At 51.7% G+C, this 27,931-nt stretch overlaps 11 protein-coding genes across 14 annotated transcripts; 4 read left to right on the top strand and 7 right to left on the bottom strand.

The window, feature by feature from the left end:
- Positions 1-5,293: 5,293 nt before the first annotated feature.
- Positions 5,294-8,984, bottom strand: gh3-1 (glycosylhydrolase family 3-1). 2 transcript variants are annotated; one of them, XM_011396252.1, is made up of 4 exons: positions 8,136-8,984; positions 7,593-8,009; positions 7,507-7,532; positions 5,294-7,447 (listed from the first exon to the last, which is right to left on the bottom strand). In XM_011396252.1, exons 1-4 carry the CDS (start codon positions 8,383-8,385, stop codon positions 5,468-5,470), a joined length of 2,673 nt encoding a protein of 890 aa, XP_011394554.1. In that variant the 5' UTR covers positions 8,386-8,984; the 3' UTR covers positions 5,294-5,467. The 2 variants fall into 2 exon arrangements, with proteins under 2 accessions (XP_011394554.1, XP_011394553.1); XM_011396251.1 differs by having other exon boundaries at positions 5,294-7,532.
- Positions 8,985-9,560: 576 nt separating this feature from the next.
- Positions 9,561-10,227, bottom strand: NCU03640 (hypothetical protein; the record flags this gene model as incomplete). Its single annotated transcript, XM_956274.3, has 3 exons — positions 9,561-9,756; positions 9,836-10,041; positions 10,204-10,227. 3 exons carry the CDS (start codon positions 10,225-10,227, stop codon positions 9,561-9,563), a joined length of 426 nt encoding a protein of 141 aa, XP_961367.3.
- A 1,434-nt stretch (positions 10,228-11,661) lies between these two features.
- NCU03639 lies at positions 11,662-13,298 on the top strand. Of its 2 annotated transcripts, none has more exons than XM_011396249.1 (4): positions 11,662-12,076; positions 12,139-12,301; positions 12,356-12,460; positions 12,523-13,298. In XM_011396249.1, exons 1-4 carry the CDS (start codon positions 11,989-11,991, stop codon positions 13,175-13,177), a joined length of 1,011 nt encoding a protein of 336 aa, XP_011394551.1. In that variant the 5' UTR covers positions 11,662-11,988; the 3' UTR covers positions 13,178-13,298. The 2 variants fall into 2 exon arrangements, with proteins under 2 accessions (XP_011394551.1, XP_011394552.1); XM_011396250.1 differs by having other exon boundaries at positions 12,353-12,460.
- A 267-nt stretch (positions 13,299-13,565) lies between these two features.
- NCU03638 (hypothetical protein) lies at positions 13,566-14,706 on the bottom strand. Its single transcript, XM_956272.3, has 2 exons — positions 14,513-14,706; positions 13,566-14,430 (listed from the first exon to the last, which is right to left on the bottom strand). Exons 1-2 carry the CDS (start codon positions 14,584-14,586, stop codon positions 14,082-14,084), a joined length of 423 nt encoding a protein of 140 aa, XP_961365.1. The 5' UTR covers positions 14,587-14,706; the 3' UTR covers positions 13,566-14,081.
- Positions 14,707-14,875: 169 nt separating this feature from the next.
- Positions 14,876-16,900, bottom strand: NCU03637 (CaaX prenyl protease Ste24). The gene is made up of 4 exons (XM_956271.3): positions 16,698-16,900; positions 16,441-16,623; positions 15,636-16,382; positions 14,876-15,574 (listed from the first exon to the last, which is right to left on the bottom strand). The coding sequence occupies exons 1-4, from the start codon at positions 16,710-16,712 to the stop codon at positions 15,131-15,133; spliced, it is 1,389 nt and encodes a 462-aa protein (XP_961364.3). The 5' UTR covers positions 16,713-16,900; the 3' UTR covers positions 14,876-15,130.
- A 336-nt stretch (positions 16,901-17,236) lies between these two features.
- On the bottom strand, positions 17,237-18,021 carry NCU03636. 2 transcript variants are annotated; one of them, XM_011396247.1, is made up of 4 exons: positions 17,865-18,021; positions 17,772-17,784; positions 17,581-17,714; positions 17,255-17,505 (listed from the first exon to the last, which is right to left on the bottom strand). In XM_011396247.1, the coding sequence occupies exons 1-4, from the start codon at positions 17,898-17,900 to the stop codon at positions 17,422-17,424; spliced, it is 267 nt and encodes an 88-aa protein (XP_011394549.1). In that variant the 5' UTR covers positions 17,901-18,021; the 3' UTR covers positions 17,255-17,421. The 2 variants fall into 2 exon arrangements, with proteins under 2 accessions (XP_011394550.1, XP_011394549.1); XM_011396248.1 differs by having other exon boundaries at positions 17,237-17,505; positions 17,772-18,021.
- A 385-nt stretch (positions 18,022-18,406) lies between these two features.
- NCU03635 (60S ribosomal protein L38) lies at positions 18,407-19,327 on the top strand. The gene is made up of 4 exons (XM_956269.3): positions 18,407-18,551; positions 18,635-18,668; positions 18,752-18,880; positions 18,984-19,327. Exons 1-4 carry the CDS (start codon positions 18,522-18,524, stop codon positions 19,031-19,033), a joined length of 243 nt encoding a protein of 80 aa, XP_961362.1. The 5' UTR covers positions 18,407-18,521; the 3' UTR covers positions 19,034-19,327.
- Positions 19,220-20,154, bottom strand: NCU03634 (hypothetical protein). The gene has a single exon (XM_956268.3). The coding sequence runs from the start codon at positions 20,072-20,074 to the stop codon at positions 19,373-19,375; it is 702 nt and encodes a 233-aa protein (XP_961361.1). The 5' UTR covers positions 20,075-20,154; the 3' UTR covers positions 19,220-19,372.
- Positions 20,155-21,292: 1,138 nt separating this feature from the next.
- On the top strand, positions 21,293-24,181 carry NCU03633 (mevalonate kinase). The gene is made up of 2 exons (XM_956267.2): positions 21,293-22,394; positions 22,481-24,181. The coding sequence occupies exons 1-2, from the start codon at positions 22,095-22,097 to the stop codon at positions 23,765-23,767; spliced, it is 1,587 nt and encodes a 528-aa protein (XP_961360.1). The 5' UTR covers positions 21,293-22,094; the 3' UTR covers positions 23,768-24,181.
- A 212-nt stretch (positions 24,182-24,393) lies between these two features.
- On the top strand, positions 24,394-26,538 carry NCU03632 (farnesyltransferase/geranylgeranyltransferase type I alpha subunit; the record flags this gene model as incomplete). Its single annotated transcript, XM_956266.3, has 3 exons — positions 24,394-24,439; positions 24,578-25,285; positions 25,364-26,538. 3 exons carry the CDS (start codon positions 24,394-24,396, stop codon positions 26,305-26,307), a joined length of 1,698 nt encoding a protein of 565 aa, XP_961359.3. The 3' UTR covers positions 26,308-26,538.
- On the bottom strand, positions 26,490-27,818 carry NCU03631 (hypothetical protein). The gene is made up of 2 exons (XM_956265.2): positions 27,432-27,818; positions 26,490-27,342 (listed from the first exon to the last, which is right to left on the bottom strand). Exons 1-2 carry the CDS (start codon positions 27,478-27,480, stop codon positions 26,825-26,827), a joined length of 567 nt encoding a protein of 188 aa, XP_961358.1. The 5' UTR covers positions 27,481-27,818; the 3' UTR covers positions 26,490-26,824.
- Positions 27,819-27,931: the final 113 nt, after the last annotated feature.

Raw genomic sequence — 27,931 nt, 5'->3', positions numbered from 1 at the left:
GGACATTATGGGCATCAAGAAAAACTCCCACTCCATCCGCCAGCCAGCCCCCCTTTTTTTTTTACTTCGAGGTTTCTTTGGCTTTGATGCCTTGCATGTAATGCGAGGGCAGCGAGGTACCCGAAGCCGAAGTACTGTTTGTATTCTGGCAGAAAAAACTGGGGAGACATTTTCACCGTTCCGTTTCTCTACAGTCTACACACATAACCCTCTCCTCTTCGACCCCAAATCCTTGTACTGTACCTCAAAGTAAACGGTGGCAGCAGTTGTTCGAGAGGTAGGGCACCAATGATGGCATTCGCCATGGTCAACCAAAACTGGTTCTCCTCTATTGGCAAGCGAACAATGGGCCAGTGACAGGTCGGCCGTTTGACCGAAGCAGCGAAGCGCGATGCGATGCCGCTTTTGTGTGTGGTTCCCCTAGGCCGGAGCGGGACTTCTCCGCAGCGGCTTCTGGGGTCCGGCCGGGGCGGTGTTCTGATTGACTGAGGGCACGTAACGCACACTGTTTTATAGGTGGTACGGATGACATATTGCCGAAACTACGAAGGACATACGAGCAAAAGCCTTCTTGGGATTTCAGTCCAGACCTCAGCCACTTATCGGGAATAACAAGAATATCACAAACGACGACAACGACCATGTTAATATGCAATACCGCTGCACGAAGCTCGAGACAACGATCGGACGCTAAGATCAGAAGTGAAGCGGAACCTGGGGAATCCAGCACCTCATATGATTGTGTGAAGCGTCACCAACTTGACACATCTGGGGCTCATCCACTTCGTTTTCAAGTTTCGTGATGGTCGACCACCACGACGGCAGCCTTATCATCATCATCGGGACAGCGAAAGGAGAGACAACAACCAGTGAGCGCACAGATCCCGACGATCATCATCGCAAACTGGGATTAGCTTCGGCTTTGAGTCAGTTGCTTAGGGGCGAGCCTAACGAGAAACGGTGAAAGTGTATGCATCGCCGTCTTCACTGTCATCGCCACTGTTACCTTCCGTCTTTAGCGGCGGCAGCGGACCCCGTTTTCCGAAAGCCACTTTTACAGCACAACACTGGGCAGCAATCAACCAATCCACAACTCGGAAATGCTTACCCACATCTCCTGAACATTGTGGATTTGGGATTGTATCTGAAACGGTTGCTGGTTGATGATGTGGTTTTCTGGAGTCGCTCGTTTTGTGTCTTTGAGCTTTGTTTTGTTTTGTGCTCTTGCTCTTGTTACCCCTGAGTCTCGTTATCACAAAGTAAACAAACAAAACAAATATTAAAAAAATCCGGTACATGGAAGAAGGGGTCGGTCAGTCTTGATGCAGTCAAGTTCGAAGCAAGGCATTAACTGTGTGGAATGGTCATCATTCACAAGATTATGGCCAGAACCCACGATCGATAAATGAGCGAACATCACGACCACGCATTTTTTTTTTCAATCTTTTTCTTCAAGGGACTTCCCCATTGATGCCAAGAGCGGTGAAGCCCGGCTCGCCTGGATGTACCAGTCGGTAGCCAAGGGCTTTTGCAAGCAAGTGCCATTATCCACGGGCAAGCGAACGACAAGGAAATTAAAGAAGCTGTAGGGATGCAAAAAATTGGAGAGAGAAAAAAAAAAACGATCACCGATCTTTTTCTTCTCCTCCCTGCCTCCCCCGCTTCCAGTGGCGGCCAACCCCACATTCCTCCGCAAAAGCCAAGCTTTCCATTCTGCTGCTTCTGGACCTGCCCCGCAGGGGACGCTGATGCCACAGTGCCAAACACCAACAGATCATTCTTCATCACCATCACTGCACCGTTCAGAGCCTCAAGCCCACTTTCTTCGGTGGTCTTCTTCTTCTTCACCGTTTTCCTCAAGCTTCCCCAATCAAATCTCCAGCTTGGCAGCCTCGGTAGTAATCCCCAGTTCCAGCCTCCCCGCCTCCAGCCGTTCAGTCCGCCCACAGCTCACCGGCGACCGGCTGACCCTGTGTGCCTGTGTCAGGCCCTGGTTCTCTCTATCTACTGCGTACGCCGTCATCCTGCCCAGACATTCATACCGTCTCGGTTCGGCGTCATCTCCGTCTCAAGTTGTACTCCCTCCCCAGAGTCAGATGCTCCAGGAACAGAACAGGCGAGTCAGGTTCATCCCTCCTCCCTGCTTCTCATGACATAATATGAACAACCCATTTTCAGCTCCATATAACCTGTCCCTTCCCGGCCCTGATGATGGGCCTGGCCGGACCTGGACCAAAACTAGCTACCCAGGGCCCTGTCCCTAGGATCTGTATATACTGGACGCCCACAAAATGAGAGTACGGATAGGATCACGAGACACGGGTGATACGGGGAATATGGGGACACTTTCCCGCATGGTATTCTCCTCTGTTAGCAGGTGGTGCAAAGAACGCCGGTTGGCGTAAGTGTTGTGTTGTGCTATACATTTATACGGTGTGCGATCCGGACTGGGTCTGCCTGCGTTGGATTCGATCGAAGCTCGACCGAAACTGACGGGAATCCACCTTGAAGGACATTGACTAACGGACAATATGACTGAATGACCGACAACCACGGATAGGCTTAGCTTGGCTTACACCATTTGCCTATTGCCAAGAGTGGCATTGTTTGTGCGAGGGGCACCGGGCAGAAGGTATGTACACTATATTGTACACCACCCGTTGGAGAGATGACTATCGACTTGGAGATACGCAGTAACTACTTCGCAAGTCATTCAAGGGACTCGCTCAAGTCGAGAGCGAACAAACGAGTGAAGGAAGGTAACTTACATCATCGGGATCCCTTAGAATTAGATAGCTTGGTGAGACAGTACTGCACCATATAGAAATGGTAAGCAGGAGTGGCAGGGAGTTCGCACCTATAGACCCTGAGAATCTTGGCCTAACAACGAACGAACAAACGGACAAATCGGAAGCTTGAAAGAGACTAAGCAATTGCAGGCTGGACCTCCAGAATTGAAGATGTCGCGAAAATATTACGGAAGGACAGGCACATAGTAGGGGGGCTTTGACTTCGTGACCAGCCGGCGAAACGAGACAGTACAGCATTGACATCACATAGAGAGTGACAAGACATCGAGATGAAATATCACCTGCACAGTATACGACCGACGATCCATTCGGTGTCGCGAAGGATCATCGATGGCAACCGATGATCATCTAGGGAATGTGTTCCGCGGTATATACTACAGCCCTAGTTTGACGACGAGTCTTGATCTGATATAAGGACTATACTTATTTTTAATTCTTCATCATTGTTGTTGTTAGAAGCCAATCCGCGAAGTAACAGCATGATATAACAGATTAACATATTTTCTCATAGGAGGTCCGACAACAGCAACGACGACAAGAGTCTTCAAACCAACGAAGCTTTGCCGGATTATCTCAGAATGTTTTGCTTTTGTCAATACCTACCACCTACCTCAACTCTCACGAAACCAGAACGAAAGGCGCGATCAATTCATCTACTGCTCTGTACACAAATCTTCAACCGCATGACCAAGACAGTTTTACTTACAAATCACACATCAAGCATCACCCAAAATAGATGTGTGTTGACAATGATAATCATTACCTTTTCGCGTCCACACTCATCTTCCATGTAGAAAATCAATCACACCCTGCCTTTTACAACAGTTTTAATAGCATCAATTACTAGCTTAGCACCAGCTTGTATATAATCTGCAGCTCGCGAGCGTTTTTTTTTTTTTTTTTTTTTTCCTTACTGCTCAAGTGAGACATAGGCAACAGACAAGGGTAAAATGAAGAAACAAAAAGGCTGTTTGTTGTCTTTGCCCTCCAGATATTTACGCAAGATCCGAGAAAGTTGCAAAGCTTCTAGGTTTGCATCAGAAGTCGGGCGTTCCTGTCCCGTCTTTTGCAAAAAGAAAGAAAAGGTTTTTTCCGTTGTTAGTTCCTTCCTTCTGCATCTCTGCGTGCTCCTTCCGTTTGCATGCCTGCATTTATGTCGTTCGTGACGGAGCGAAGTGACACGTGACAGACAAGCTGTGAGACAAGTGAGAGAGAAGCGAAAAAAAAAAAAGATGTGTGGACGCCACAACCCCCCAAAACATGCATCATGGGCTGATCTAACCTTTTTACATATGTACGGTTCCAATCGAAGAGGGCTGACCTGACTGACGACAGTGTTGGTTGGGGTTCGGTTCGGTTACATTCGGGTGAGAGGAGATTGACTGGATTTTGGTGGTGTTGGAGAATCCAGGGATCTATAGTAGATAATGAGGAGAATGCGGAGAAGGCGTTGGAGTTGGAGTCTGAATGGGGGAGATATCTCGGGTGTGACGAGAAACGAAATACCTAGGAGACAGACGGAGTGGATTCTCATGAGCATCTTCACTTACTCAGCCCTGGTGGTGACCAACAAGGTGCTCAACTGAAAAAAAAAAAAAAAAAAAAAAAAAACTGAAAAAAAAAAAACTGAAAAAAAAGAAAGGGACATGTAGTATCGGTACATGTTCGAGGTAATCACTCGCTCTTATCTAATGTGAATAACTGACTATGCGCACCAATCAGGTATGGAACATATAATAGATCTAGCTAAAGTATAAACGAAGAAAAAAGACCACCGAAACTGGCACGCATAGCGTACTATACAAATTTGCCCAAGACTACGGCACGTCTATCCCCGTAAACACGTTAGTCACAGCAACCATAATGTCGCGGTCGCCATGACTATGGGGTTTGGGTTGTTTGGCTGCACGGCTTCTCAGCGTCCAAAAAGCCAAGAGTCTGCAGAAAGCCTGGAAAGTAAGCTTTCTTCTCCTGGGAAAGTGGAAGAGTGGTCAAAAAGCAAGTCAGAGATGATGCTTACGAGGATACGCCAAAACAAAGGAGTAACAAGAAACAAGACTTCTTGACTGTAGGGGAAAGGCTATGACTAGCTCAAGAAGAAGAAGAAGAAGAAGAAGAAGAAGAAGAAGAAGAAGAAGAAGAAGAAGAAGAAGAAGAAGAAGAAGAAGAAGAAGAGACACGCCTTGCAACCGAAAGGCTTTCCCGTCTTCTTCCCAATCTCCTTGTCCTATCTTTCATCCATCCATCCCTTATACCCTCATAACCTTGTCTTTGCTGATATGGTAGAGTCAGGCTATTTGAGAAGGCAACTAATTGGCCAGAAGGTTGACAAGTCCAGCTGGCTACATAATTGCGGGATCACAGCGTTGCATATTACAGACATACTGTTGTTCAGACTAAATGTCGGTTGGGGATGTCGACGGAGAGATGAACTCAATGCTTTTATCCCCTGGGCTATTTCGGATCATGGCTTGTTCTGTTATGATTCCACGGCTCTTTATACCTTTCTTGTTACGGAAGCTCTCATACTGTATTGTGATGGCATTCTCTCAGTCGGCAACTTAAGGGTCTATTGCGGACTATGATCGTTGAATTGAATAAATCGCGTCAAGGAGTCTCCTCTCCAGCTTGAGGGGTTGTTAAACAACCCTCTCCTCTCAAACAGGTGGCTCAACCCCCCTTTCACAAACCAAAGTATCGCTGAAACACCTAGTGAAAAGCTTATCACTCCCCTCACCCAACCACACAATGTACCGCTTACTCTTCCCATTAGCCCCCAAGGCACCAGGAGCCACCCAATTCTGCTTTTGCGTATCCCACACGCTCAAATCCTTCCTCCTCAGCCTTAACGTAACCGTCTCGCTCTCCCCGGTGCCCAACTCCTTCGTCTTGGCAAAGTCACGCAACTGGATAATAGGCGTGTCGTACCCGCTGTCCGTGGGAAACTGGATATACGCCTGCACAGAGGCTTTACCCTTGTGTCGAGAACCAGTGTTTTGCACAGTCACGTCCAGCTCGAGGATGGTGTCAAAGAGGGCCGGGTTACCACCCTGTCCGCCGCCGGCAGGGACACCAGGCTTTTGGACGCTCGAGTAGCCCTCGGGGTAGGGGTAAGTTTGGGAGCCGGACTTGGAAGAAGAAGAGGTACCGACGGCATAGGCCTTGTCGGCGTCGGACTTGGATAGCCAGGAGTAAATGTAGCGCCAGACCTTGGAGAAGCCGGCGGGCTCATAGGCATCTGAAGCGGGCGGTATCTCGGTGGAGAGGATGGCGACGGAGGGCTTGGGCTGGCGAGCGGGCGGCAGGGCGGAGGAGAGGGCGTTGACGATCTTGATGTGAGCGTCGGTGTAGTTGAAGGTGGTGTAACTCAGACCGTGGCCGAAGGCATAGCGGGGCTTGATGCCTTGCTTATTGAGCCAGCGGTAATCGATATAGAGGCCTTCACTGTAGGTATCTTGGGGCTGGCCGATGATTTCCTTGACGAGCTTGGTTACACTGTCAGGGAGGTCGTTCTCCTTCTTGGTGATGGAGTAGGGGAGGTGGCCGGAGGGTGAGACGTCGCCGAAGAGAACGTTGGCGAGCGACTCGCCGGCTTCTTGGCCGGGGAGGTGGGCGAAGAGGACGGCCTTCACGGAGGGCAGGTCAATCCAGGGCTCGAGTATAAGGGGGCCGACTGTGTGGACAACGACTATGACGTTTTTGTAGTTCTCCGCGGCCTTCTGGACGAGATTATCTCCATTGTGCCAAGCGGAGAACTTGTCATTGTCGCGATCACCATGGTTGCCTTCAACGGTGAGCGAGTTTTCGCCCGCGGCGGAGTTGATAAAGACAATTGCAATGTCGTCATCAGTGGGCGAGGGAGTGAGTGTGTGGGGGAAGTCATCGCTGTCGTAGAGCTTGACATTTTCGACCCGCTTCTTGATGGCAGTGATGGGGTCATCAAAATAGGGGTAGTTCGCAACGCCGGAGCCCCAGCCCATTCCCAGAGTGCCCTTGTTGCAGGCGCGGTTTCCGCAAGCATTTGGGCCATCAGGGTCAACCCGAGCATCAGAGCCGAAGATCCTGAGGGATGACTTGGTAGAAAGGGGCAGGAAATTATCATCATTCTTCAGAAGAGTAATGGCATCTTGGGCGACCTGGCGTGCGACCGAGCCGTGGTCCGCTTGAACATCCACAAACCAGTTAACCTTACCAATGGGCGAGACCGGAAGAGCACCTGGATATAGAAGTCCCTTCTCACTCGATACGTATGAGTGAAAGTTAACAGCTGGGAAGTTCTTGTCTTGGCCGAACTGATACCAAGCGGCCACAATCCTGGTTGCCATGTCGTTTAGCCTGTCCACTGGCACGGAGCCGTTCAAGACAGCCTCCGTGAGATGGAACTTGAAGGGGCTATTACCAAAGAGAGGTATTTGAGTGTCTCCAGGCATGCTCATGTCAAGGCCGGCCAGTGCTGATGCGACTCCGGAAATGTGCGAAAGCCAATCCGACATGACAAAACCCTGGAACCCAAGCTCATCCTTGAGCAAGTTGTTGATAAGGTAGGCGTTTTGAGAAGCAGCCGAGCCGTTGACGGCGTTATAAGATGTCATGGCCGCGCCAACGCCGGCGTGGACACCATCAGCAAATGGCCATAACTAGGAGCGCTATGTTAGTCTTTGCGAGGATTCCGGGGGATATTCAGTGGGCAACTTGCGTAAAGCTCGTGCAGGGTGCGATCATCTACAATTAATTGGGTCAACATCCGACTGTACACTTGACGGTCCATCGCACATCACTTACCAATATTCGAACTGTATCCTGCTTGAAATGGGTTGTACATGCGATACATCTCCTGCTCGTTTCCAATGAGATGCTTGATAGTAGCAATAACACCCTGTTCCTGGACACCCTTGATAGTCAAGGCACCGGCAATACCTTGGAGAACGGGATCGGCACCGAAGCCTTCCCAGTTGCGGCCACCGAGTGGCTTGCGACCTAGGGGACCTACCATGGGACCAAGAAAAACGTGGGCTCCTTTGCCGCGAAATTCTTTACCAATAGCCACTGCGCGAGCATAGATAAGGTCCTTGTCGAACGTCGCTCCCGTGGTGATACCAGCTGGAAATGCAGTGTTATGGTCCGTGTTGCCCACACCGAGAGCACCATCCTGCAAACAAAGCTGAGGAAAGCCGACTCGGTATGCACTGCCGCTGTTTCCTACACAAGGGCTGGTGCGTTGGTTAGAAGTGCTCGAGTAATTCGGTAAGCGTCTTGATGAACTCACCCTATGTTACAGTCAGCTCAAACTCAGTTCGACACTCAAATGCTGGACTGAGGACTTACCCATAAACATACCACTTCCACCCGTGATGTTCGTCTTCTCTGCTAGTGTCATCTTGCCCACCAGTGCCTGTGCCTTTGCATAGCTGTCTTTCCATGAATCTTCCCAGCCACCGTATGGCGTTGGGTAGTAAGGAGCCGCATAGAAACCATCTGGGACGGCCGCTCGTTGTCGCACTGGACTTGCATTGCAGGTAAGGTCGAAAAAGCTCAAGGCGAGAGTGAGCCACACAAAGTTCGATCGGACAGCCATCTTCACAAATGCCCTTGCGGAACTTCGAATACTCGTCAACTTGAAGACGTCCCGAAAGCAAAGGAAGCTCAAGAACAGCGACTCGTTGGAAGGGAGTCTGTTCAAATCAAAAGAGCAGTTTATAGACGGCGTTCACATGCCTCCATTTCAAGTGGCCTTGGCCATGCCTTGACCGCTCTCGGTACCGTGTTTCCATCCTTTCAACCTTACTAAATGAGAGGCCAGGTGGGTTATCGACAAGGTTCCACGAATAAGACCATGGGACATTCCATGATCTCTTGTCGACAGAGTTGAAGCCAAGTGCTAAACGAACAAGTTCTTCTACCCGGAAGCCCCCAGAAAAGGCAGGAGGATTTCGTATAGCAAGCGAGGATAGACATGGCGACGGAATAGGCTGTACGACATAACAAGACACAAGGCATAACTAACCGGGGCCGGATTGCCATACATAGCAAACGCGTGGAGCCCGGCGAGTCGGACCTTGCGGCCACGTTCCACCACCCGTTCGCTTGCCCACCTGCTGTGCATCGTGAATACAAACATATGACTGACGGTGTCCAGAACAGGAAAATGAGCACAAGTGTTGTCTGACAAGCACCTGGTTTTCCTCCGACAACCAAGCTTGTACGTAACCATATTTCCCCCCACTCTAGCAGCACTAGCCACTGTGAAGAGGTTGCCAGGTCTTTTCCGATAAAATTGCTTGATTTCTTCACTGAAAATCGAGAGAAGGGCAGAGGGAGATATTAATTGAGATGCTCCCCGCTTGAAAATGGGTCTCTTGTGTCAATGTCGTGCTCTGGTAGCCATAAGCAGCAAGCTAAATGCTTGGCCAACGTTGCGATCCGGAGGAGGTCCCTCACCGGAGGAATGCCCCTTTTTAGCCATTCCATGCATCTGGCATCAGTTGAGCGGAGTTATATACAGCAGAGATCCCCTTATGTATGCGGAGAAATACATAACGGCGGGAAAAGCAAGGGGTATGATTGGGCCTGGGGCAACAGGGCAAGGGATTTACTGGTCGGTAACGGCGGCCTTGACTTGACGGCGGCAGTGGGTGGACAGCAGCAGGGGGCGGGGGACACGCCGCCGTGACACTTGCGTACGGAAGAATCTCTTGAACCAGAGAAGCCTTAGAGTTGGGCAGCAGCACAATGGCGCAGTTGCTCTTGACTTTAAGCTCGCCTAATTCTTCGCTTGAAGTCTTGGGGATGGTTGTCCTCGGTGGTGATGTGGTGCGCTGCAGGCTCGACTGGTAGCGAACAAAACTCCCTCCCGGCACGAGGAGGGGAGGTGTACGTCAATGAAGCCTGAGATAGTATGGTGTGCCCCGGTGGTGAGTGGGAGCGGGTTGGCGAAGCGATGTCGAAGCTGAGTGATGAAGAGGGTGTAGGACGGCAAGCTTCTGTACAAACAAGGCAGATAGATGATGGAGGCGGCGATGGCGCACCCGATGTTCATATGAGCGAGAATATCCACCATGAGCCCTGAAGGGGTTCGTCGGACTTGTGGAGGTGGTAAAGGTCGTTGTTGGGAATTTGACGGTCGTTGGGGATTTTTGAGGTTCCTCAGACCACTATCCCGCTCCTTGTGCTTGCTGGTTCTGCCCCTGGTAGCCTGCTGCATGGGTCCTCGGATCCATTCTCGTCGGCTGACCTTCGGTGTAGAGAAGGTAAACTAGTTGGAGGGATATCTTAGCACTCTCGCTTACTAGAAAAATCGGTGCTTGGCGTGAGATGAAAGTGCCGTCTGTCTGTCATTCCTTCTCTTTCGCGTCAGTCATCTGCGCATGACAAAACCTACTGTGGCGGCACATACCTTATTGCATTTGTTATAGAGCATTTTTCTTTTCGAGCTCTTTACTTCCAGGTTTCTTCGGCGGCTTATCACCTTAGTTGACCTGATATCCCTCCATCAGGGTTTCGTTTGGGCACCAATGATCATCGTTGTGTGCGGGGCGTTCGTCGCAGTTGCAGTGTTCGCGGAGGTTTGAAAGTTTGTTGAACGGAAGTCGTTGCCCTTCTTCTGCACCAACATCAACATCTAGCGGCGAAGTGATGGCCTGATAAGGAAGGAGCACTTCCCGCTTACACAGCGTCTTATGTTGTTGGGCATTGAGGTGGAGGTTGTTCCTCTTCCAATGGGATTGACTAGGTAGTGGTTGCTCATCTTTTCCCTTATTGCATCTTGCATCGTTCTTTCCCATCTCCCGATCGCCCATGGGATGGGGTTACCTTGTCTGGATGCTGGACGGGACTCTCAAGTGAGGTGGTATCAATCAACGGCGGTTGTCACGTCCTTTCCCTTTCACACTTCATGCAGACAAGTTTTCTCAATCCTGGCCGGTCAAGTGCCGAACCTTCTTCATGTCTCCTCCGCATTTCCCCTCTTCAAGAAGAAGCCGCAAGTATTCCCAAACAGTACACTGCACCGAGAAAACGACCACACCTGGTGCAGAATCTGGGGCTGCTCAACCGCCATCTTGATCACGCCGCATGCTCAGATCCGCGGACGCTACCACATTACGTATACTTCTCAAAGTCTCCAGCACGGATACTACTCAGACTATCCTGACTCGGTAGCCAAGCCCTGCACTTATACGGCCCGATCTGGTCAAGGTTGATCCCTCACCATGCACGTGGCTGCGATCTCGGTACACTACCGTCGTGGACTCTCTTGAATAGTCCCGGCCTAATGTACAGTTTAGAACAGCAGGGGAACGTTCGAAACGAGTATCAAGATGATCACTTGAACAGAACCCATTCACTGCTCTCTGCAACACACAGATCTCTATCACATCTTACAACCTCCTCAGTCCACTCTCCTCTAGCGGCCTCCTCTCCTTGGTCCCCTTTCCTTCCCACCGCACATACGTGTAGTCCACAGAAGCTATATCACTTGGCGGCTGTGCTAACCACCAGACCGCCGTGCCTCCAAGTCCCTGTAGGGAAAGTCAGAGGATGATCCCCTCCATGATCATCAGGGAACGGGCACAAAAATGGGCGGTGGTGTTCTCGCCCAGGCTGAGGTTCGGGAGATGATACACGGGAAGCACATCCATTCCGACAATCCGCTAGTGTAGACGTGTGCCTCTTGTCCTGCACCCACTTCCTCTCCAATAGTTACATAGCTCTATTGAAAATCTGTGTGCTCGGTCCTTTGCGCTTAGCCAAACTCAATTAGTCTCCGCATTCCTTGGCTGTTAGTTGCCGTGTTCCTGGCCCGATGTCCACAAGCCTTACCCAGTCGATCCTGGCCGCGCCCCCATCGTTGTGGCAGAATTGAGACAAAAATCTTAGCTGGCGATACATCGGGGAGGGAGGAGCAGGGAGTAAGCAGATTGGGTGGGTGGTTGGGTCCATAGAGGGCCGCATTGTGGAAGGGATGTTTGTTCCCCTCTTCAACGTTCCTCGACGGACGGCCACATTGTGTTCTTGGATGGGGATGGCGTTGAGTATAAAGATCACCAACATGCCCGCCGCCTCCCTTCTCACATTCCCCTTGCAGCAGGCACAGGTTCAGTGTTCCTCCTGATTCTCACAACGGCCAGATCCCGTGGACTGTCTTGTCTTCTTTTTGGAATAACCACTTCTCTCATTCAAGATGAAGGCATCTCTGTTTTTGGCATCCGCCCTGGCGGCTACCGGTCTGGCCGCGCCCTCAACGAGCCCAAATATGGCTAAGAGACAATGTAAGTCCACGACGACTACAGCATTTCCTCATGTCGACCGGGAGCTAACAAGCCTTGTCCAGTCGTTGTCACCAGCAGCGAGCTTTCCAAGCTCTCCTACTGGGCTGAGCAAGCTGCCACCAGCTATTGCAACAGCAACAACGCTGCTGGCGATTTGATCGCTTGCTCCAACAACGTTTGCCCTACCCTAGTCAGCAACAAGGCCGTGACTATTGCCTCTTTCGCGTAAGAGACTCCATACCAACCATGTTGAGACAATGAAGACTAATAGTGTAGAAGCGGTACCGCCACTGATATTCACGGCCTTGTCTCGGTGGACCCTGTCAAGAAGGTTATCACTGTTTCCTTCAGAGGATCCTCTTCAGTCCGTAACTGGATTACCGAGTAAGTTGAACGCCGAGTCCATATCTCGTACAACAGCAGGACCTCAACTGACACCCGTCCAGCGTCGTTTTTGTCAAGTCATCCTGCGATGAACTTGTGAGCGGCTGCCTCATCCACACCGGGTTCTACACGGCCTGGAGGGAGGTTGCGACCAAGGTCACCGCGGCCGTCCAGTCCGCCAAGGCCGCCTACCCCAGCTACAGCATCGGTGTCACCGGCCACTCGCTCGGCGGTGCCGTCGCCACCGTCGCAGCCGCCTACCTCCGGAAGGCCGGCTACACCGCCGACCTCTACACCTTCGGCTCGCCCCGCGTCGGCAACGAGGCCTTCGCCGCCTTCACCACCGAACAGTCAGGCGACGAGTACCGCGTCACCCACGAAAATGACCCCGTGCCCCGTCTCCCTCCCATCAGTTTCAACTACCGCCACACCTCCCCCGAGTGGTGGATCCAGGCCGCTGTGCCCACCACCAGCCAGGTCAAGATTTGCCCCGGCTATGCCAGCATCGACTGCAACGCCGCTACCCTCGGCTTCAAACGCGATGACCACCTTCACTACTTTGAGGACATTGCCGGTTGCTCGCCTGGCGGCTTCAACTGGAAGAGGGCTGAATCCAACGTCGCATCTAGCGACGTCAGTGACGAGGAGCTCGAGTCTCGCTTGAACCAGTGGGTTGTCGAGGATGTAAATTTTGTCAATAGCAACGACCTTCATTAGGAGCATCAAGGGTTGCAATGTGGGAATCACAATAAAAAAAGTGAAATAAGGCATGATTTGTGAATACAAGTTTGGAAGACAGCTTTGTGAATAGTAGCAATGAGACGCCAGTGAAATCACCTTCATGGATGCCTTGCCATGATTGGACGTGACCTGTGTTGGCCGTTTGTTCTTAGCTGCTGAGTGCCACTTGGTAGCAAAAAGTGATCCTAGGACTGTCAAGAAGGGCCGAACTCAAAGCGAAACAACAAGCGACGTCGTATCGCAGAAACAGAGCGAACAATCATGACACAACGTAGTCCAGTTCTTCAGCTTCAAAAGTGATCACGCCAGGTGTGGAAGAAAAGAAAAAAAGTCTTACATCTTGAAAATTTGTACAAAACAAGCTGGTAAAAGTGGTGAGTATAACAGGTCGTATTTATCATAGTGTACAAGTTTCTCGTAGCGGTACGTTCGGGTTGATCTGGTTATCGACTGCTTGCGGCACAAAATCCCGGCCATTTCGCAACCCTCCAAGGTCCTCCGTGCTGTTGGCAGTTTTTCATGACCGGTTCCAGTTGTACCAGTAGAGAGGGCCACAGAATACCTGCCTCCCCAGGTCGCCATGATTATCAGGGTCGAGTGAGTGGTCGTTGAAAAGGTAGCTGCGAGATGCTTTTCGGCATGCGATTTCGTCTCGGATCGTAAACAATAGGAGACCAAGCGCAATCCCTTGACCGTCTCTGGAGCTTCATGAACTCCTGATCTGAACAGAAACCAGCGTGCCAGACCAGGGGTACCGCAGCCGTCGTCGACATAGTTGCTCCTCGAACCCTCCATTGTGTCTCCTTACTTCCGCCTTCTCCTTTTTTTTTCCATTTCCACTCATTCACATCCCGCAGGCCTCAGTCAAGCATCTAGCCACTTAAGCACTCAACCTCAACCTCCCCTTTGCCAGCCTCCTCTTCAGCGTCTTCTGCCCATTCTTGGTCTTGACTCTGCTCAAAAAACCGTGTCTGCGCTTCTGCACCAGCCTCGTCGCCCCGCTCATCGTCGGGCGCGGGCCGCAGCGGATCTGGGAGCCCAACCCGCTAAGCGCCGGATGACTTGAAATAAGGGAGGATGCGGAGAGGAGGTCGAGAACTTCGCCGTCGATACCGGTAGTAGCACTAGGGGAGGCCGAGGGCGCGGTGATGGCGTTGGGGGCGCGGAAGATGGTACTGGGGGTGGAAGACAAGGTGGCGGGACGGAGGGAGGGGAGGATGGAGAATGAGCTGTATTCAGGGAAGTGGTCAGTTACTATGTTTGTGTTTTGGCATGCGGGTGGGGAGGGAAGGCAAGAGCAGAACAGCGTACCGAGTGGCAGTCTTGGGAAGAAAAGCGCTCGGCTTGAAAACAGCCTGGAGGGCCGACGAGAAAATCCTGGACATTTTGTCTACAAATGTGGTTGTCGCCGATGATGGTAGTGGTGGTAGTCGACGTCAAAGGATTGCGGGGGTGGAACAGGACCGGGCGAGACCGAATGCGCCGGGACGAACACAAAGCGTTTCGGGGATCCTATAGAGTGGTTCGCGACGAGCGGGCGCGGTTGCTGGATCGGCTCCGTCCAAAGTTCGATTGATCGGCCGGGGTCCGGGGAGAGCTTTTTGCACCCGGTTGCCAGCTGCTACTGTGGGAAGCAAGGGTTAGGGTTAAGTATTTCATCTGTGTTACCTCGACAATATGGTCTGCATTCGGTAATGAACCGCATAACAAGTTCCAGGTTCAAGGTTGATGAACTCCGTCCTGTTCAGTTCAGTAATGGAAGCCAGATTCTTTCTAGATTGTCTATCAAAAATTGAAGATTTAAAAGCAATATAGAGTAGGGTACTCTTCGCTGAGTGTGCTGATTTCCTTTGATTTGTGATCCCGCGCATGTCAGCCTTATTTATCAATTCCTCATCCACCTTCTCATTTGCATCATCCTTCACTGGCTTAGAGCTCATCCCGCCCAGTGGCAGTAGCAACATCAATCTTCTCTTCACCATCCTTGGCCTTCTCCTTGCCCTCAACCTTTCCAGTGGACTGCCAGTTGAGAGCCTTCAGTCTCTCGGTCAAAATGGGGTGCGAGAAGTGGTAAGTGGCGAACATCCAATCAGCATCCATAGTGCTGAGGTTCTGGATCTGGAGCTTGATCAAGGAGCGAGCGAGCTCCGCATTGTAGCCAAGCTTGTTGGCGAACTCATCAGCCTGGAACTCGAACTTGCGGCTGAGAACATTCATGCCCAGCTTGATGAGGGTGTCGGTAGGGCCAAGGACGTCCGAGAAGAGAAGGAATCCAACGATGATAGGGTGCACCGTGTGGAAGCCAAAGTCGGCATAAAGGGAGTTGTTGTTGATGAAAACGGAGAAGAGAGAGAAAATGGCGAAGAAGTGGGCCTATGCATTGTCAATCACAATTCGTGGTAAACAGCGGGATAACAAAGCAGCATCAGCTTACCTGGGAGATGCCAAAGAGACTAGTGGTGTGACCCAACTTCCAGTGACCCAGCTCGTGTGCAAGAACGGCAACAACTTCCTGGGTCTCGCTCTTTTCAATTAGGGTATCATAAATGACAATGTGCTTCTTCCAGGGCATGCCGAAGAAATAAGCGTTGCTGTGGGCACTGCGCTTGCTGCCATCAATGACGTGCAACTCGGAGAGGGGGAACTTGAGCTTCTTGGCGAGATCCTCCACGCTGCTCTTGAGCTCACCCTCCTCAAGAGGAGAGAGCTTGTTAAACAGAGGCAGAATGAAAATCGGGTAGATGGTGATCATGACAACCTGGAGACCAGCGACGAAAACCCAGAGATAGTAGAAGAACTGGTTTCCAGTCTTTTGCACGATAGCTAAAAAGCCGGCGAGGATCGGAGGCGTGAGAACGAAGGTCAAGAAGAGGGACTTGATCTTGTCGGTAATCCAAAGCTTGGCAGACGACTTGTTGAAACCGAACTTCTCCTCCAAGACAAAAGTGTGGTAGAGGCTAGTCGGTAGCGAGAGAATCTGGGAGATGACGACAAAGGACAGGACGAAGACGATAGATTGCGAGATTTCGCCGGAGAACCTGGCTGGCGCGAACCGAACGAGGAGGTTGCCGGCGAATGACCATAGCTTCGGGAGGACGTCGAACTGATAGAACAAGATGTTTTGGATTTGACCGTAGATACCGCTGAAGAACTCGAACTTTGCCTTGGCGCGTCCGTATGCCTGTATCGTGTGTCAGAGAATGGTGGCCGGTTGGCCCGTAGCCTAGGGGATATCGTACCTGACTCTTGTCAAAGACCTCCTGGGACACCTCATGCTCCAACACCTTGGGGACCTTGGTCTTCTTGAGGACCTGATACTGACGATAACCGAGGAAACCTTCGATGAAGTAGTTGGCGAGGGAGAAGCCGATGATCAGCTTCTTCCAGGGAAAGAGAGGCCGGTCGAGGAACCTCGCGAGACGCTGTCGTTTTGAGAGTGCCATGTTAGCCGGTGCACGCCTTGGATGTCAGAGGAGAAGGATTTCGCAAAACGTACCTGAAGGAACTCCATCGTCGCGCAATAAGGGCGTGTCTACTAGAGGCTCCGCCGAATGCGCAAATGGAATGTTTGTTTGTTGGAACAATGAAAGCCAAAAGACCGTGTCAGATTGTCCGCCGCATTGGTTATAAGCACAATGCCAGGCAAGGTACAAACAGTAACAACAACCTGTCCTTGCCCCAGTTTCGCTTGGAGCTTCCTTGCAGGCATGTACCGCTACGTACCCTGCTGTGTATGGCGCAGTCGCCAACACTAGAAGTTACACATGCTGATTGGGTCGGGCTACTTCTCCTTGCGCTCGCCCCGCTCGGTAAATCTTATCGATAAGCCCGGTCGTAGAGGTTCCCCCGCCGCGAACCCGGACGCAACGCTGGATTGTTCGCATGTTGCCGGGTCACCCTACAGATCTCCGAACATAACAGTGTTTCCTGTTGTCATCAAGGCGCATTTCCCGATGTCTATAGTATGTAGTCATATCGTGTGGCTTCCGGTTTATGATCTTGTATTTAGCGGTTAGGATCACGAGTATGCAAGTACGATGGGAGAACAGGATTCAACAGCCATGTGTCCTCTAGCCAGCTGACGACACCATCGCCGGGCAGCATGCTATGAAGATAGTAATGTCCTCAAGAACATGGAACAGAGATAAATGCAGGCTAGGTATTCTTCAAGGGGTATAAACATATCATAGGGCTCCTCCGATTTCTCCAGCACGACCAGTTCACTGTCTTGGGATTCTCAAGTTCGCTTGGATCCTTTCCAGTAACTGCTCCCGGGTGTCCGAATCTTGTGGATGAAGATTACGCTGGTGATCATCAAAGTTAGCTCACAACATTAGCTTCGAGTTCTGCGTCAGCTTCTAACAAACTTGAAAACTCACCAGTGCAAGCCATCTGCGCATCTCCTCGCGAGTCCATTCTTCAGGATTGCCCTTTGGGTCAGCCTGGTCTTGAGGAAACACTTCGCCTCCAAAGATAGACCATGCGGCGACACCCGTCACGATGCCGGCGAATGCTATGTGGGGTTAGTCAAGCTTCGGTCGACTGCCCGACTGTTAAAAAAGAAGCTCACCAAGAAATGCGTTCTTGCTCGCGGAAACTATCAGAAGAGATTCGACAAGCATGATTGCTTCGGGATGTTGTGTTGTTGTGAAGAGGTACTCACTCGTGATCTCAACGCTTTATCTAGTGCCGTGGGCATATCGAGTAGTTCGGAAAAGGGTTGTCTTCGTTATAAGTGGTGGTAAGGCAAGAGGGGTAGACGCACTACTACAAAACGTTAACGCCCTAACTGAGTTGTCTGATGAGGTGGCACTTGGTTTGGAACAAAAGAAGCTCTACAATTAGGACCGCGTGATTAGTTTTTGATTATATACTATCTGGATTACACAAACTGGAATCGTGTCCTCCCGAGGCCTCGACCAGATGCGACCGAGCTTGAAGGCGAACTGCCGCGCAATCCCGTCAGATGTTCCAGATGGTCTAATGGTGACTGCCTGCGACTGAGGTAAGTCGACGCCACACGAGCTCCCTGTGTCACTGCATCTCCCAAAGTCGACGCAGTTACCAAAAGTGCAGCATCAGCCACACTTGGAGCTTGCGCTAACGTCGGCAGGTGTGATCTGGCGGAAGTGACAGCGGAAACAAGGGTGCATCGCGTTAGCGGCCCATTGCCCGCACGCATCCCCACCAAGCCACTCGCACCGCCCAGGCCCCAAACCCACACAAAATTATTTCCATAGTACCTAAAATTCATCCACGCTCCTGAACTCCGTTGTCGTCGTCACCACAAGTACGGGAAGTCCAGCACCAAGTCGCCAAAATGCCTCAGGAAATCGGAGATATCAAGAAGGTACGGAAATGCCCGTCGTCATGCTGAATTTGTGCATGCATGGTGCAAATGGGCTGTTTTGCTGACTTTGATTTCAACTACAGTTCATCGAGATCTGCCGGCGCAAGGACGCTTCCGGTACGTTTGGCTGAGGGCCTGCCTGAGAAAACACCGTAGCGAAAACCGAACGAAATTCTAACAGAGACGCTTTGATCCAACAGCCGCCCGGATTAAGAAGAACAAGGCTACTCAGCAGATCAAGTTCAAGGTCCGCTGCCAGAAGTACCTCTACACCCTTGTTCTCAAGGACTCCGACAAGGCTGAGAAGCTCAAGGCTTCCCTCCCTCCTTGTACGCGCTCCCCGACCCCCGAATAATAGCTCGAGAGAGAGATGGACAAACCGGAAAAAAAGCAGTTGCGAGAAAAGGATGGAACTGACATGCGAAACTACAGCCCTGACCATCGCCGACGTTGCCAAGCGCAACAAGAAGCAGACTGCTTAAATCTCTCGACAATGAGGAACTGATGGCTGCTTTGGCGCGAACGGGAAGCGAGTGAATGACGATTTTCAACTGCCTGGTTCTGGTGCTGGACATTTAATTCTCGCGAACTAAGACGGCGTTCTCGGATCGGGGGAAACCTTCATGGGATTGGGAACAGGAGTACTTGCGAGAGCAGGTGCAGGTCTTCGGAGCAGCGTGATGACTCTTTAGTTGTCAAGGTCTCACCGACCGCAAACCAACCCCTTGCAGAGGGTCTGAATACACATTCATGAGCGACCAATTCTTGGACCCCAGACTTGCGCATTTTCCCAACCAAGTGTCAAAGTGACAAAGAGGGCACTACAGGAACCGTCTGTAGTGCTGTGTTTCCACCGACGAAGCGATACCAGCAAGCTGACTGTACAGGAAAGATTGAGACGACGCAACGAACTCTTGCGTATGACTTTCGACACAGGACCACCCGGAAACCAATACGAACTCCTCACCTCCCGTCTCGCGATCGACACTGCGCCCGCTTCTGACCAAGTGAGGATGCACGACCTTTTCCATACTCGCCTCCACCTTCTGCAGCGTTGCGGCAAAGCTCTCCTTCTTTTCAGTGTCGACCAAGAATCTCTCGACACTGATGACCGGGCTATCGAGGAGTGCAATCACGTCTTTGGCGGTAGTGGCCTGGTTATTCCCAAAGATGTTCGTATCCAAGTGGAAAAGAATCAGTCCGCCTGGCTGGTTGGGCGGCCCTTGATTTGCGATGATCTTGGTCAAGTCTGAGCCCTCCATTTGCTGCTTGTTATCGTCGCTGAGGATCCATGCCCAATGCTCCTCCACCGAGCCCCAACTCGTTGTTAGAAGTATCTGCGTCTCGTCGTCGATCCCCCGGAAACAAGCCACGGCCCGTGCCGAGGCGGAAGAGGGGCGGTCGGGAAAGGCGCGAGCGTACCATGCATCTTGGGCAGTGATGGCCCTGCTGAAGGTATCTCGGAGGGTAGAGTCGGTGATCCCGGTGTGTACTTGGATGATGGCAATTTCAGTGACAGTCATCGTCGAAATATGTTCTGCGTTAGTGATAAAGCCAGGTTGTGAGCTTGGCGGTCTGAACGCTTCAAAATGCAGCAAAACTTGAATCCGTACACAGCTTTTATGTGTGATGGTTGTAGTTCATTCGGACTCGCTCATTCGGGACGATACGAAACGCAAGCTAGGCTACCTCCAAATTCGTAATCATGCGGCACAGTTGGGACACCATACACAGTAGACAATATGCGCCTGCTTTATAAATCATGCCATCCGCGTCCCCACTTCCCAAAGAACAGAATCATTATGATGCCCTGTCGTTCAACCAACATCAATAGAGGCTCTGCCGGCCGTCATCTGAGGCTAGATGTATGTAAGAAGAAACACTGGTATGGATGCGATAATGAGTTCTTGCGACTCTTCTGGACAGTCTTAATCAAATCCCTGCTGATGTCGTATACATGACGAGAAATGGGCCCACGATCTTTGATAGAGTCGGGCATCGCCAGTGTTCGGGTTTCGGTGCATGATGCCAACTCATGTATGCACTTCGACAAACATGTCGAACCCACCCACTAATGAGGCTGTCATCAAGGCCCCAGAGATATGTAGCCAGGAATGAGCTAACAAACCCACGAGACAAGGGGAAGTTCAGGTGACCATCCGACGTAGTGTATGTCAATTGGAATTCAAAGCTTTGGCAAAGATTTGGACTTTTGAAGCCTCTTGTTGTTCTCCAAGACTCTGCCTGATGTTTGTCCTGGACCAAGCGAGTTTCTGGGTGATGCCACACGCCGCCTTTGCAGTCTAGACTCAACTGACGATGGGGCAGCTGTCAGTTGAGTGAGGAGCTTGGGGAGCAGAACTGTAGAGCTCCCCTTGTCCTGAGCCCCTGTTATTCTGTGATCTCCCGATGCTCCCCCCTCCCTGTTCGAGGCGTTGTCCAGTTCACCGGAAGCTAGCGTCGTGTTGAGAAGCCAGAAAGCGCCAATCAGCGGCCGTGAGAAGGAAATCTAAAGCTAAAAGCCTCCACCCCTGTCAGTCAAAGTCCATGATGACAACCCCTTTTCAGCGTGGAAAGTATGTAACGGCTTCGGCGTGTGGGCTGAGATTTCCAACAGCAAAGAGTTCTGATTAGGCGTAGATAGCTTAGGTTCGGGCGTAACGGACAGCAGGAGAAAGAAGAATAGCATCAGGCACCATTGCCGTAAAGTACGAAGAAGAAGAAAGAAAGAAAGAAAGAAAAAAAAAAAAAAAAAAAGAGCGAGATATCAGAGCCCACTGACCCTCTTCTGCTGGAGTACATAACAGCTCCCCGCCTCTGGCTTTGCTATCCCCACGTAACGGGGTACATTCTCTCCGCCGCAGTTGCTGCAATCTCAAGTTGGCAACCCCTCGGCACCCAATCAACCCAAGTCTGTACACACCGTGACAGCGCCCGCCGCCTTCAAACTGTCACTTTGCGCAACCTCAACACGGCACGTCTGCAAGATTACTTCCATCGCAAACATACTGGGACTTGTCACCTTGTGTAACTTGTGGTCGTCTGGCGTATCAGGAACACCAATTGCACTCGTTCGCAGCCTCCGCCTAAATATCCGTCATCTGGACCTTGCAGACTCGAGCTAGAAAAAGATCGGCAGTACATCAACAACCTCCATCTCGCCCGCTTGTTTACCAACATCCCTACGCTGCGATACCCTCAGTTGCTTTGGGACCAATCTGTCGTCTTGAGCCCCCAATTTCTCTAGGCCTTCGATATATTACATATCTCTACCTATTTAGGCAGCTTCGGTTGCCTTACGCCGACTCGCTCTTCATCAGATCGGCATCTCGGCACAGTTCTACCTCAACGTGAACTAGTACTCAGCCATCATCTTGTTGGCGATTCCACGGTTCACCCAATTGCGCCGGATTCGTATATTGAGCCCCTCTCCGAAGGGCCCCTCCCGCTTAGCATTGTTGGTATTGTTGTCGCCGAACACAGACCGAGGGACGCTCGGGTCGATTACGTACAACATACGCACAAAGAAAACCACCTCTGACCATGGCAGAGCAAGAACACAACGGAGTCAATGGATTCCATTCCGAGTCCGAGCAGAGAAACCAACCCGTAAATGGTGATGCGAGCGAGGCCGTCAACGGAAACCCCAGCAATGGTCTCAGAGTGACGATTGAAGAAAGCGCCAGCAGCGCCGTCAACGGGGGCTCTCCTACCAACAGCATGTTAACACCCATACGACAGAGAATGGAACGCAAAAAGTCCAGTCCCATGATGCCGACGTTCATGGTTTCGGCACCGGGAAAAGTCATTGTGTTTGGAGAGCACGCAGTCGTTCACGGCAAGGTACGTCGATCAAGCACCTAGATCATGGTGATGCTGGAAAAGGGGGTAATGATTCCCAGAGGCTAACGGTTGTCTCTCTTCGCCAGGCTGCGATTGCTGCCGCCATCTCGCTGCGATCTTACCTGCTCGTCAACACGCTTTCCAAGTCCAAGAGAACTGTTACGCTGAAATTCCCTGACATCGACTTCAATCATTCGTGGAATATCGACGAGCTCCCATGGAAGATCTTCCAACAACCAGGGAAAAAGAAGTACTACTACAGTCTCGTCACCGAGATTGACCAAGAACTCGTTGACGCCGTACAACCTTTCCTCGCCGATGTCTCGATAGACAAGCCCGCCGACATTCGCAAGGTGCACCAGAACTCGGCCGGCTCCTTCCTCTACATGTTCCTTTCCCTTGGCTCACAGTCGTTCCCCGGCTGCCAGTACACATTGCGCTCGACGATTCCCATCGGAGCCGGCCTGGGCAGCAGCGCGACCATCGCAGTATGCTTGTCGGCAGCGCTCTTGCTCCAGCTTCGGACACTGTCCGGTCCTCACCCCGACCAACCTCCCGAGGAGGCCAGGCTACAAATTGAGCGCATCAACCGGTGGGCATTTGTTTACGAGATGTTCATTCACGGCAACCCCTCGGGCGTGGACAACACAGTATCAACACAGGGCAAGGCGGTCGTCTTCCAACGGACAGACTACAACCAGCCGCCCTCTGTGCGCCCCCTGTGGGACTTCCCTAAGCTCCCGCTGCTCCTCGTGGACACCAGGACGGCCAAGTCAACGGCGCACGAGGTTGCCAAGGTGGCCACGCTGAAGAAGAAGCACCCGCAGCTGGTGGGCACCATTTTGACGGCCATCGACCAGGTCACGCAAAGCTCTGCACAGCTCATTGAGGAGCAAGGGTTCAACACGGAGGACGAGGAGAGCCTGAGCAAGGTGGGCGAGATGATGACCATCAACCACGGCCTACTGGTGTCACTCGGCGTGTCGCACCCCCGTCTGGAGCGCGTGCGCGAGCTCGTGGACCATGAGGGTATCGGGTGGACGAAACTCACTGGTGCGGGTGGTGGCGGATGCTCGATCACGCTGCTGCGGCCGGGAGTGCCGCGCGAGAAGCTGGATAAGCTGGAGCAGCGCCTGGATGAGGAGGGGTACTCCAAGTTCGAGACAACACTAGGTAGCGACGGTGTTGGCGTACTCTGGCCGGCTGTACTGAAGAACGGGATGGACGAGGATGAGGAGGGCGGTATGGAGATCGACCTTGAGAAGTTCCTCAGTGCGGACAGTAACGAGGCGCTTGAGAAACTTGTCGGTGTACATGGCGACCGGGGCGAGCGGGAGGGCTGGAAGTTCTGGCGGGTTGAGAACCGGGACTAGAGAGTGTGGGCTGAGCTGATTTGGGACGTTAATGGAGTCAGTCCCCCATGTCGGTGTGCAGGCAAGGGATGACAGACAGGCATCTTGGTGTTGAGGGTCTCTCTCTCCCCCCCACGATACCTAAAACGAGCTGGCAGGAGGCAGATCCCTGATTAGACTTCCTCACTTCAGTTGTACATATCGCGTTCTATTCTTGTTGGACGCGAAGATGGAACGATTACTACGTAATGAATATTACTTATTTAATGAGGGTGTATATTAGAAGATTAGTGGTAATGAGGTCATGAAGAGGTGAAGTGACGGGGAAGTAACAAGGTACTGCTTCAACGGCATCTTTCTGGAATAAGTAGATGGAACGTCAAGAGAAGAAGAAGAAAAGAAAAAAAAAAACAGAGGCGGCAAGCGATGTTTGCAGTTACCAAGGGGATCATGATATTCCGTGCATGTCAAGCAAGTATTGTGCTCACTTGCACGTTGCGATTGTTTTGTTTGATGCGCCACTGGTTTCTGACGTCCTTCGTCACTTTGTTTGCAATCCGACGACCGCTGCAAATCAATGCGTTCAGCAAGGTCCCCGTTCCGCTTTAAGACCCCACCATTTCCCCCTTAGCAACCACCTCATAACGATGCCGCCCAAAGGTAAAGCGGCCACAAAGCCCAAAGCAACCGAAAGTAAGTTTCTTTTTTGGTACTCGACCTCGAAAGATCTTATTTGTCCTTCTCATCCTGTTCCTGTTTGCAGCTTTTGCGTCTGTTGGTACAATAATACTTGGAAAGGTAGCTAACCAGGGCGGTCCTCTCCTGTCAAAGCTCCAGCGACTACCACCTCCAATCCCACCACGACCAATACTACAAGCCAAACAGCATCGCAACCATCAGAACCTACTACCGTACTCGAACGTAGCCAACAGCGTTACGAAAAGACCCGTCCATTCGAAGCTGCCCGTCAGCAGAAAGGACTTAGCAAACTCCCCAAAGAAGACCAGAAAGGTTGGATCTGCGACCAGCTCCTACATCTGACCAACCGCCTGCCCGCAGCCAGCCGCTCAAGCCTCCTCGGTCCTAAAGCGTCCAAGGAGATCTGGTGGACCGTCAACGGGACCAACTCAATCGTCCGCGGACTCAAGCACAAGCCGAAGCCACATACTACCTGGGGCACTGATCGGAACGGCCACGACGTCGGCAGCTACACGATCGAGCGGTTCGACGAGCGATTCAGGAAGCGGATCGCATTGACAGCGCTCCAAGTGTCGAGCAGAGTATTTCGGGAGAACGTTGAGCGTGAGAAGAGAGGGTTTGTCGACGCAAGGTCCGGACGGGAGATTATTGTTACGGAAAGAGAGATTGACGAAGAGAAGGTCAGACGAAGCAAGATGGCTGCGCTCAAGAAGGATCTGTACGGCGCTATCACGGGGAAGCTGGCTGAGAGCGTGGAGTGGGAGGATGTCGTTCCTATTCCGCATGAGGAGCCCGAGGGCGCGCTGGCGGCAATCATTTATCCGGCTGAGTATGCTGAGGGTATGTTACACACTTCCTTTCTTTCCCCTCCCCATCAATCAGGTCATGATCAAAGCTGATTCTCGTCAAAAAAAATAGCAATGTCCTACCTCCGCGCCGTCATGACCACAAAGGAGTACTCACCCCGCTGCCTTCGCCTAACTGAGCACATCATCGCCATGAACCCCGCCCACTACACCGTCTGGCTCTACCGCGCCGCCAACATCTTCGCCCTGGGCATATCCATCCCGGACGAGATCGAGTGGCTTAATGAAGTTGCGCTCGCCAACCTTAAGAACTACCAAATCTGGCACCACCGCCACCTGCTCGTTGAGCACTATTACCCCACCATCTCTTCCGACCCCGACGCTCTTGCCCAATTCGCCAAACAAGAACGTGGCTTCCTCATCGCCATCCTGTCCGAAGACACCAAGAACTATCACGTCTGGTCGTACCGCTCGTGGCTGGTTGGCAAGCTGGGGATGTGGGAGGACGAGGAAGAACTGAAGTCGATTGAGAAAATGATTGACGAGGACGTGCGAAACAACAGTGCTTGGTCGCACCGGTTCGTTTTGGTGTTCTCTAACCCAAAGTATGCAACGCCGGGTAAGGCGGCGACGGAAAAGGATGAAAAGGTGCCCCAGGAGCTGGTGGAGAGAGAGGTGAAGTATGCCCAGAACAAGGTGTATCTGGCGCCGCAGAACCAGAGCCCATGGAATTACATGCGGGGCGTGTTGGTGAAGGGCGGCCAGCCTCTGGCAAGCGTGCAGGAGTTTGTGGAGGAGTTTGTGAATAAGTTGGGTGAAGGGGAGGAGGAGGAAGAGGTGAAAAGTACGCATGCGTTGGATTTGTTGGCGGAGATTTATGCGGAGAAGAAAGAGAATGAAAAGGCGGATCTGTGTTTGAGGAGGTTGGCGGAGAAGTGGGATAAGATTCGGGGAGGGTATTGGGAGTGGAGGAGGAAGTGTTTGACACAAAGTGAGACGGAGAAGGCGCCCGGAGAGCAGGTTGAAAAGGCTGAGGAGGGAATTGCAGCGGCCTAGGTGGGTTTGCTTGATTTGAAGAAATGGGTGGCTTTCAAGAAACGGATGGTTTTGGTCGAACGGTTCGGACGAGAGTATTGAAAGCAGTTATAGGGTAGCTCAGTACGATCATATGGTCAAAGGGCATCGGGTAATTTGGTTCATACAGAGGAGGGTTCCCAAGCCGCTCGCTTTGGTAGTTGTTCTGTAAAACAATTTGTAGTGTGTATCATTCTTGATGGCTTTTCGAGGTACCATATGTATTTTGTGGTAGAGGTATTGGCTTCCCACATGCTCCGCTTCGAGGATGATCGTAGCCATCTAACAATCCTTCTCTTTTCCCTCCCTGACGCCGAATCCATAAACTCATGTAAATAAAAAGAGAGAAAAAAAAGACGCTGAAGAAAACCCTTGGCTGATGTGAAAATCCGGTGAAACAAATACCTCGGATACATGCCTTCAAATACCCCCTCCGCTCACACACAACCTCACGCTTCTCCCATTGTGTCCCCCATCCGTCACACAGAGCTATCCCACCTTAATAAGCCCTATAAGTATGACTAGCGACCAAATACCTCTTATGCCCCTTGAACTTGGGCCTCGTCACATAATCCCAATTTGGCACCAAAACAAAGACATCCGAAAAATGCTGCTTGGGCGGCGTGCCCTTTTCTTTGCCCCCAAAAGTCACACTCCCAGCCACGGTAACCACCATCATCAACCGCGCATCCTCCGTCCTCTGCATCATCTTGGCATCCGTAGCCGCCACGATCTCCGCAGGCGCAGCAAACCGGTAATCCTTGTTGATGACGTGCACGTCGAACCCCTCGACTTCGTACTTGACTTTGCCCTTTTGCTGGGTAAAAGTGATGAGGCGCTGTTGCTCGAGAAGGGCGTCCCACTCTTCGGGCGTGGCGACGACTTGGCCGTTGATGCAGATGTCGGCGGGCGGGTGCGAGGCGGCGAGGTACTTGGCGTTGGTGTTGACGTAGCAGGAGGAAACGGGTTTGCCGTCGGTGAGTTGGGTGTAGTACCAGTCTGTGAAGGCGCGGGCGGCTGAGGGGCAAAAGGAGTTAGTTTGGGTGAGGTGAGGTGAGGTGAGGTGAGAGGATGGTAGGAACTCATGGGTGAGGGAGTGGGCGTACCTTCGCCAGAGGAGCGGATGATGGCTTCGTCTTTTGAGATAGTCGCCATCTTGGAGCTGTGGTGTGAAGAAGTGTATTTGGTTCTGGTGGCTGATGTGGCAAAGAATGGGCGATGACAAGGCCGCTTCGCTGGTGGGTGAGTCTCGCTGATGTGCTTCGATGACGCTGATTGATGGTGGTGAAGCTGTTTTGACGACTTCACCGGTGGTGAAGCAAGAGTCCGCGCTAGGTCGAGTGACTGATATATAGGTAGATACTGTCTAGCGATTATCTGTCGTTATCATAGGTAGGTTTCGCTGAGGTAGCAATATTCAAGCTGCGCGTCGAAAGTGAGGTTTGGATGAGGTTTGGAGGTTGAGGTGTGTAAGGTGTCCTGGTTTAAGAAAGTCAAGTGGAAGGTGAGTGAATGTTAAAAGGACGTAGAAGTGGGTCCTAATGAACTCGTTCTGCCTTCTCTCTGGCTGCAGGCCAAGCCATGCTTCACTCACAGAATGCAGGTT

The sequence above is a fragment of the Neurospora crassa genome, linkage group V (genome assembly GCF_000182925.2).
Source record: "Neurospora crassa OR74A linkage group V, whole genome shotgun sequence".
NCBI classification, from domain to species: domain Eukaryota; kingdom Fungi; phylum Ascomycota; class Sordariomycetes; order Sordariales; family Sordariaceae; genus Neurospora; species Neurospora crassa.
Note: the sequence above shows the minus strand (reverse complement) of the source record. Positions and strands in the feature narration are given on the sequence as shown.